Raw genomic sequence first — 9,469 nt, 5'->3', positions numbered from 1 at the left:
TTGGGATGCAAAAGCACTTGTTAATTACCTTCCCAGAAAAATACATTTGGTCCACAACTGTCACCCTTGTTCTTTGTCATTGTAATTGTAATTTTGTTCTCATTTAAGCCACCCAAAACCCTTCCCATTCTTCACTCTGTGAAATCCGTTGTTATGGAAATAAATGCCAGCAGGATGTTATTTGGCCTAATTATAATAAGCCAAAGTGGCCAAATCCCCATCCTAGGCCTTGTATCTTTAAGGATAGAGAGGCCAGAATCCATGCTTCTATTGGAGCTTAGGCTGTAATCACCAAGTGAAATCAGTCCTTCAACAGAAGCAAACATGAAGGTTGTCTGAACAATTCTGAGCAAAGCCTTTCTCAGTGCTCTGTTTCATGCTCCTAAAGACAAAGGTATGCGGTGCTGGGTAGATCAGTTGGTTTAGCATCTGACCCTTCATCTCAGGATTGCGGGTTCAAACCCTCCACTCTGGGTCTGGATCCTACTGAAAAAAAGGGGGTGTGGGTAGACTCTGTAGTTTTAGGAATGGTCATCTTAGCCAGACAATCTTATCTTGGCATTTGGTAGTAATTGTATTCAAATGTTAAATCCTATAGTTGCAATGTAGTTTTCTTCTACTCTTCATTATAGTAATTAAGGTAATCCAATAGTCAGATAATAGTATTATTATAGTGAATTTTGTAAGTTAAATTAAGTTTCCTCATGCTTATATCTCTAAATTAATTGGATCCTGAATTAATTTATAGAAATTTACTGAAATCAGCTGGCTGGTTGAATGAATATTGCATTTTTTTCATGAAAAAAATATTTACCCTATTTTCCTCCCAGAAGCTAACAGAGAAAAGATTTCTTTTCTGAAAGTTTGGGAAACTAAAATCTTGCTTTTTTTTTTTTTTTTTTTTTAAACCCCAGAAGAGATGTTATACTGAAATGTCAATTTTTGAGAAGAAATGAAGGGGAAAAATCACAAGGTTTATAGTTCTCAGTATTAATCATTAATCATGAGAACGTGGACATGTAAACCTAAACTTCAATTTCCTCCTCAGTAAACTAAAAGTAATAATATTTGCCTTACCTGCTTCACATTGTTAGTATGGGGAAATGGCTAAAAAGCATTTTGTAAATGATGAAATATAAAATAACATTTGTTTCTACTTACAAAGGCAAACCTTAGACAGTTACAAATAGATATTTACTTTCCCTTGGTCAACTCAGTTCTGACAACTCCCGCACACACCCGCCAGAAAGGGAATTTGAATGCTTTAACCCACACTCTATTTTAGCGCTCTTAATGACTTAGTTGAGTTCAATGTACTTCTCTTTAGACACATCTTTATAATCCAGGATAAAATTCACTTTCTTTCCCTATTTACCTTTCAAGAAAAAATGAGTTATCTGACATTTTGTTTATGTGATATTTTGACTGTATTTACCTTTAAGATATTTTCATGTATATCATTTTGCTTCATCAGACAACCTGTTTCTAATAGCAGCCCAACCCACCATCCCAAGGCTCCCTTGGGTTCTGGCCAAAAGAATTTAGTTGTCACAAATTCTCTATGGCAGTCTCAACCAAAACTGTGGCATTTACACTTTTCCCCAGGCTTCTGCTTATTTCTTTTTAATTAGTATTTTAAACAAAGTGCTAACTTTTTCAGTTTTACCTTACACAGTAAGAAAGGCTATTTTGTCTAAAACCTCCCAATGTCTAATTCCCCACCAGATTACTGATATTAAAAACAACGACAAAATTTCTCACGGGTGGAAGATTTTTATTCCAATTTGATTTGCATTTCAGTAGAAATTGTAAAACGAATTCACTTCTTTATTTTAAAAATGTGTCTTAAAATTTTTAATGTGAATTATAAAACATGTCAAACTTGCAGATCAAAGTTGGGCTAATTGCAGTAAAAAGTTTTAAAAACAAGTTTTTAAAGCACCGTTTTCTACCTCCACATCAAAGATAACCTTCTAATTAGTGATCATCCATGCAGTAATAGTAATAGCAGGATAACACTGAGTCTTGAGTAAACAGAAAAATTGTAGAGCTTTTCCAACCTCGTATCGGGAAACTTTCTATGCCTTCTCATAGTGGCGAACAGCAACCACATCACCAAAAGTCAGAGTCTGAAAGATGGAAAAGATAATCAAATCTTTACACAAGATATCGGTAGCTGAAATTCCTAAAGATTATCATATATATAATTTATGTGTCATGCAAAAGAATGTCATTTACAAACATTAAATGCTGCATAAGCTTTTTATTTCTTAAAATAAAAAGAAACTTTTTACTTATGGAGTGAATAACACATATACATAGTTCATGTCTCTAAAAGGAAAATGAGCTGAAACACTGAGATTAACTATGTAGATTCAGGTCAAAAGAATTCCTTTTGCCTTAAATTATCAGGGTACTTGGAGGAAAATAGCTATCTGCTTTGAAAGTGAATGGAATTTATAGTAGGTTTTCATAAAACATAAATTTTGAAGAATTTTTGGAAAATCCAAATCATTTGGGCAAATGGTATTTGGAATGATTTGTTTCAAAGTTGTCAGGAAAAAGTAAAGGTACAAATGTTCTCATTGCTTTGGTCATCATATTTTAGCACATGTGGACCTACATGGCCAAGTGGGTATGATATGGAACATGGACTTTTACATCAAATTAACTGGAAGAATTGCTCTAAAACCTCTTTACAAAACCTAGGGATTTTTGTTTGTTTGTTTGTTTGTTTTTTAGGTTCATTATTTTCATGTGTTGACATGACTTTCAAGAATATAGCATGCCCTTGTCATCCATCGCTTTCATCTTTTTTTAAAATCACTCTTGCCTGATCAGTCATACATGCCAAAGCTGAGCTATCCACTGTCCTGTATTCGGGGGGAATGGAGATAAAAGCATAAAGGAGAATCTCAGACTGGATCTTTTATAAATAAGTCCTTCCTCTTGACGATCAGTGCAGAAATAAGTGGGCAAATATTCATTCACATAAAAGGAAAACTAATCCTCTGTTCTCCATCTCACTTCCACTCATGAAAAGAAGTTATGAATAATGTAACCCTGTGTCTTAATCTAGAACAGCCCTGATTGCAGCAGTTAAGGAGAAAGAAAAAACAACAGTTAATTTCCTTAAATCGCAAAAACAAAACAAAACAAAACAAAACAAAAAGCTTTTGTTTACTATCCTAGAAGGAATATATACAGCAATACCCACCTACCCCCCTCAAAAAAAACCCCAAAATGATATATTTACTATTTCCATGTTATCAAGATACCATTACTCAGTTCACAACAAAGTTCCTGGATGTTAGATTAAGGCATAACATTTTCCCCAGTTCATGATGCCACTCTATCATTAGAGAAGTTTTATTTTATTTTATTTTACTTTACATCTTACAGGTTTTTACAGGACTACCAATATTGAACAGGCATGTTTACAAGGCACCCTATGCCTTGAAAGAAAGACAGGAAGAAGTAACATCAAAATGGTTCCCTCTAAAGAGAAACTACACTTTTCTGTTTTATCCTAAATTATTTGCACTGAACATAAGGAACTTTTATGAACTAGAATATAAAATGTTTAAAGACCTCTTATTTATTGCAGTAGCTGTAAAGTAATTTCTCTGATATTCAGCAAACTTGATACTCTTAAAGTAATATCATTCCTTTTATATATTTCTGTGAATATTTTTAAAAAGATTTTATTTATCTATTTATTTTAGAGAGAGAGAAAGAGAGAGGGGGAGAGCATGAGTGGGGTGAGGGAGGTAGGGGAAGGAGCAGAGGGAGAGGGAGGGAATCTCCAGCAGACTTGGTGCTGGGCACAGAGCCCTATATGAGCCTTGATCTCACAACCCTGAAATAATGGTCTGAACTGTAACCAAGAGTCAGACGCTTAACGGACTGGGCCACACAGATGTCCCCAAGAATGGTTTTATATTTAGATTTCGTTTGAGGTTTAGACATTTACAGTAATCCTATGCATTATTTTGACACAGTTTTAGCTAAATCAATGGCAACTTTAAAAAGTATACCGCATAGAATTTTCCTTTTTTTCTATAATTAAAGAAGCGGAGCTGAAGATACGCTTAGCTAGGACATTTCCATTTCCTCTATTTTACCCATGGTAAAAGAATCTTGCTGGAGACTTAATGTTATTAAAGAAGGGAAGGAGGATGAAAGAGATGGGGAGCAGGGGCAGGCAGGGCCAAGCTAGAAGGAACAAAGGGAGACTTGTGATTAATTACTCACCATAACCATTTTGCCGTCCTTAATTTCTCTAACAAAATTTGTTTCTTTGCCATCCCATTTCTGTATGTGAACAAGTTTGTCCCCATCCAGGCTAACAACAGACTGAGACCAACAAAAAATGTGGAACATAGCAAAAGGTACAGATTAGATTTCTGACAGGAGAATCAAATGAAGTGGTTTTTGAAGGAGCTAAATAATTGAATAAATGAAGAGCAACTAATTACCATATTAGTATCATATCCTCTGTTGCTTCTAGAGTCACTATATAAACTAATAACTCATACTTTGATTGAAATGTGTACATCTAAATGCAAAACCTTCATCTATCAGAAATGAAAATCCTGAACAAGTAGTCTCAGACCTGTCATTCTACTCTTTTAAACACAGCTTTAAGATGAGGCAAACTGTTTAGTCAAACTGAGACGATCAGAGAGATTAAGCAAAATGCAACCTTTATTTTAAATGAACACTGTTGCTTTTTGAATTACAGAGATGAAAAGAAAAATGCATAGTGAGAAATGGACTTGAGATTTGAGTTTCCGCCAGTACCCATGGTTCCCACGTAGATTTGAGCTATAGCCAGCACCCACCGTTCAGAACATAACATATGTGCACTAGAATGCAAAATTAATCCTGGTGTCCTCTCTGAATTGAAATACCTACCGAGAGCATTCTCTTCTTCCCAACATCTCAAAAGGAGAACCAGTAGGAAGGAATCTCTCCTTTACTCCCTGCTCCCCACCCCCACTCCAGAGAAGGAGCCACTCCTTACCTTACAGTTTCTGTCATCTGCAGTGGTTTCATCAAACTCTTCTCCCAGATGAAAACTAATCTCTGTGTTCTTGAATGTGCTTTGAGTCCTGATCACCACTTTGTCTGCCTCCTGACTGATGATCACTGTTGGTTTAGTCACATTTCCCACCTGCCTAGTGGCAAAGCCCACACCTAAAGAAAGAAGCAATACAGTTAGCTGCAACTTCCAAGATAACTCACATCACAAGAATCGCCTTCCTGTCGTCGAATCCAGGCCCTCAAGTGTAAGTTTCATTAGCCCATTAATCAGCCAATGCAACTACTGAGCTATAATCATAGGCAGACGCTTAATTAGATGCACAAATGATAAGTGGATGCTGAAGAGAAAACAAAAAAGCACGGAAGCTTCACATCCTCCACGGACTACCAAATGCACTGTTATTTAGCCCCAGACAAGAAAGCAGACACATGCTGCATTAAAAAATCCCTTCTGTGGGAAATGCATAGCCTAGCATTGGATTATGACAATGCAATCTGTCTTTGTCCCTCACCAGTCTCATGGGTGAGGAAAGGAACAGGCCCTACTGAAGACGCACGTTAAGAGGAGAAGAGCACATCTTATTTTTACCTACCTAGAGCCTTCATGTACTCATCAAAGTTCTGGCTGTCCGTCAGCTTCCAGGTAGCACAGAAAGCCTCCACCATCCTTGCCCTTTCCGTTAGCTTTGGAAACAGGTAAGAGACAGGAGCAGACAGGGGCCGGGATCTCTGGATCTTACTGCCACTGCAACTCAGAAGACACCTTCGCACCTCACTGCAGCTCCTGCCTTCTTATGGGGAAAAGAGGCAGGCAGAAAGCCAAGGATTTGAATTGCAAACACACCCTTCCAGTGTCCCCCTTTCCAGGAGGCTCTTGCCGGGCAGGGGATGTGGGGGGAAGGGGGGCTCAAGTTAGGTTCCAATCCGCTTTGTGATTGGCTCAGGCCACTGGGTTAGCAGAGTAGGGCGAGCGCCTCCCTATCCTCACCCTGCAGCCCTTCTGCTGAGAAAGCCCTGCAAGGATTCAATGGGGCTGGAGGCAGGGGATGGGGGAAATGAGAGAGGGTCTTTCAGGTTCAGCTCGAAAACTTGGCAAAGGCAATTTCAGACTGTGCGGGAAGAAAAAGATGCACAATAGGACATTCAGATTGATTTCCGTTAATGGCAAAGCTGGTTACAAATGAGGACCCCCTTTAAAGAAAACCACTGAAATGCCAGAATTTTCAGACAAAAGAGGCTGAATAGCGTCTTTTATTTTCTCTCATATTTACAGGGAGAGCAAAACACAAGCTAGAATATGCCAAACTAGGACAAGAAGAGGGAGAGGAGGTGTGAATGCCTTCCCTAGATTGTACAACTAGAAGGCTACTCCAACTGGGTATCAATGGGACACTAACTAATTTTGGCCTCTTCCCAACACAAACTGAGTGAATTTAAAGATCCATTGTCCTTTCTAAGAATCTGAGAGCCAGACTGAAATGGAAAGGGACCTAAGTTAGAGTATGGTTAGGACTCACTAATGAGGTACAAAATAAAAGCATGTTCTTTTTTCTCTCCTTCAACAGATTATAGAATCTATGTGGAAAAACTGAACGTAAGATCATTTAATAAGATTTTGAATGACCTGCACTGTAGGACCTTTTGGTTTCCTGAGGCCACATCGACGTAAATACCATCTGTATATAAGTTAGGGGTTAACAATGGGGTTAGGACAGGAACTGGAGGAACGGCAGGAATCAGAGGACCCTTGGCTTTACTTGTTCTGATTCAGGGTACCCCCTTAGCAGCAAAATACCTCAAGAGTTCTAAGTAGATTATTTAATGGAGGTCTCTGAAACTCCCTTTCCCCCAGAGGTTCTTCCTGCTTTACTTAGTGTAGACCACTGATGAAAAATAGGTTCCCTAGCTTTCCTAGGGACCAAACAGGGGAATCTGATTTCACAATTCCTGCTGTCCTTTATCTCCTAGCACTTAAGTCTCAGCCCGCTGCCCTTAGCTTCTGCCCACGCCACATATGAGACACAAGGCTCAGAACATGTCTTGTTCACCTGCCAGTTCCAAGAGTCTACTCTGATGTCTCAAAATTGCTCTTTTACAGTAATTTAATCTTTACCCACACCTGGCCTCTCTCCAGTTTTCACCATGTTTGTGAATGACACCATCAGCCCCCAGCCCCTGCCCTGCAAGCCAGAAAACCTGGAATCATTCTAAAATTTTATTCTCTAAAATCAAAATCAGTGTCAAGGCCTATCTATTTTGCTTCCTGAATATTTGTCCGATTGTCATCCACCCCCTCTCTCGACGATCGCCATCTTAATTCAAGCAGCCACTGCCTTTTATTAATCTTATTGATGTGGGAAACAAAAGCAGAAGAAAAATTATTAAATCTCCTTTTTACTTACAGCCCATTGAAAAGTCTTTGAAACAGGCAGAGTGACATTCCTCTAGGAACTCAGCTGTCTTGAGGTCAATACCTTGCTTAGGGCAAGAGGCAATCTTAGCCTGAGCCCCAGGATCTTGTAAGTCTACTAGAACATAAAAATTTCTTTGGAAACTTTCTTTATCTTTACACCCCCAAGATACATGTTGGCAATCATCCTCTAAGCATATGACCCGCCGACATACATCTGAAGAGTCTCATGACTGAGTTTTTACTTAACAGTGATAAATGACTTTTTCCTAAAAGTAGCTAGCCCTTTCAGGATCCTGGAGACCTTGTTTCCTAAATACCAGGAATTGGAGGAAGGGCGGGAATCAGAGGAGCTTTGGCTTTCCTTGTCTGATTCAGGGTGCTCCCCAAAGAGCAAAATAGTCAAGAGTTCTAAATAGAGTATTTAACGGAGGTCTCTGAAATTCCCTAACCCTCTCCCAACTTGAAAGTATATAATGGGCCACTCCTCACAGCCCCAGTGCAGCTCTTTCTGCCTACAGGTCCTGTCCCTGTGCTTTAATAAAACCGCTTTTTTGCACCAAAGATGTCTCAAGAATTCTTTCTTGGCTTCAAACCCTAACATCTTTTCTACATCACTATGGCAACAGCCTCTCAACTGTTCTTCCTTCAGCCATGCCTGATCTCCAATTTTTTCCCGACACTGGAGCCTGCGTGACATTTTAAAATACAAATCTGCATCTTCCTAGTGACAAATGGTGTTAAGACTCTTCTCCTGTGCTTCTCTGCTATTTGTATATCTTTACTGGTGACGCGACTGTTCAAATCTTTTGTCCATTTTTAACTGGGTTGTCTTACTGCTAGTGTATTACAGAGTTCTCTAAATATTCTAGATAGAAGTCATTTATTTCTTCATTTTCTTCATTTTTTTATTGTATTAATGGTTTCATTGGTGTGTCAAAATTTACCAGGTATGTACATTAAACATATGCAGTTGATCGCATGCTGATTATAACACAGTTAAGCCATTTTTATTTTTATTTTTTAATTAACATATAATGTATTACTTGTTTCAGGGGTACAGGTCTGTCATCAGTCTTACACAATTCACAGCACTCACCATAGCACATACCCTCCCCAGTGTCCATAACCCACCTTCCTATCCCCTCCCCATTCCCCAGCAACCCTCAGTTTGTTTCCTAAAATTAAGAGTCTCTTATGGTTTATCTCTTTATCTCTTATGGTTTCATCTTGTTTAATTTTTCCCTCCCTTCCCCTATGATCCTCTGTCTTGTTTCTCAAATTCCTCATATCAGTGAGATCATATGATAATTGTCTTTCTCTGACTGACTTATTTTGCTCAGCATAATACCCTCTAGTTCCATCCATGTCATTGCAAATGGCAAGATTTTTTTTTTTTCTTTTTGGTCAGTTATGCCATTTTTAAAAAAATCTAAATCTTACCTTGTTCCTTCCTCCCTGCCTAAACTCCTTCATGCGACTTCCTCCTGTCCTCACATTAAAGAACAAAATTTCTAACAGTGTCTATAACTGGCCTGCTCCTAACATTTGAAGGACTCAGAGTAAGCACTCAAAGAGAAGCTGGCATGTCTTTGTGTCTCAACAATAATAGTTATGGATCCAATGATACCCACAGCCTGACCAGCATTCCAGCTGCAACTCAATGTCTACCCCTCCCCCTTTCCAGACAGGTCAGCCTGTGGCTCTCTGCAGGCCTGAGCACCAGCACAGATCTGGTGAGGTGGCGGGCAGAAGTTGGACTGGAATCCCCTAAACCTGGGATGGGAATTAACTTAGACTTGATGTTGTGCTGACATGACTAAAGATGCCAGAAGCCACCGTGAAAAGCCTGAAATGAAACCAACCCAGAGAAAGCAAAGCATACACAGTCAGACCCTTCTGACACCAATTGAGCCTTGAACCAAGTCCCTAGAGCTAGCCCTATCTATGAGCTTTTCATAAACTCTCTTTTTTACTAAATCTAGATGATTAATTAAACCATTATGCAAACAG

At 38.8% G+C, this 9,469-nt stretch overlaps 1 protein-coding gene across 1 annotated transcript; it reads right to left on the bottom strand.

The window, feature by feature from the left end:
• Positions 1–1,767: 1,767 nt before the first annotated feature.
• Positions 1,768–6,042, bottom strand: FABP7 (fatty acid binding protein 7). The gene is made up of 4 exons (XM_047734119.1): positions 5,640–6,042; positions 5,027–5,199; positions 4,255–4,356; positions 1,768–2,129 (listed from the first exon to the last, which is right to left on the bottom strand). Exons 1-4 carry the CDS (start codon positions 5,710–5,712, stop codon positions 2,079–2,081), a joined length of 399 nt encoding a protein of 132 aa, XP_047590075.1. The 5' UTR covers positions 5,713–6,042; the 3' UTR covers positions 1,768–2,078.
• Between the last annotated feature and the right edge of the window lie 3,427 nt (positions 6,043–9,469).

Source organism: Lutra lutra, chromosome 6 (genome assembly GCF_902655055.1).
Source record: "Lutra lutra chromosome 6, mLutLut1.2, whole genome shotgun sequence".
Taxonomy (NCBI): Eukaryota; Metazoa; Chordata; class Mammalia; order Carnivora; family Mustelidae; genus Lutra; species Lutra lutra.
This window is presented reverse-complemented; position numbering and strand designations above follow the sequence as displayed.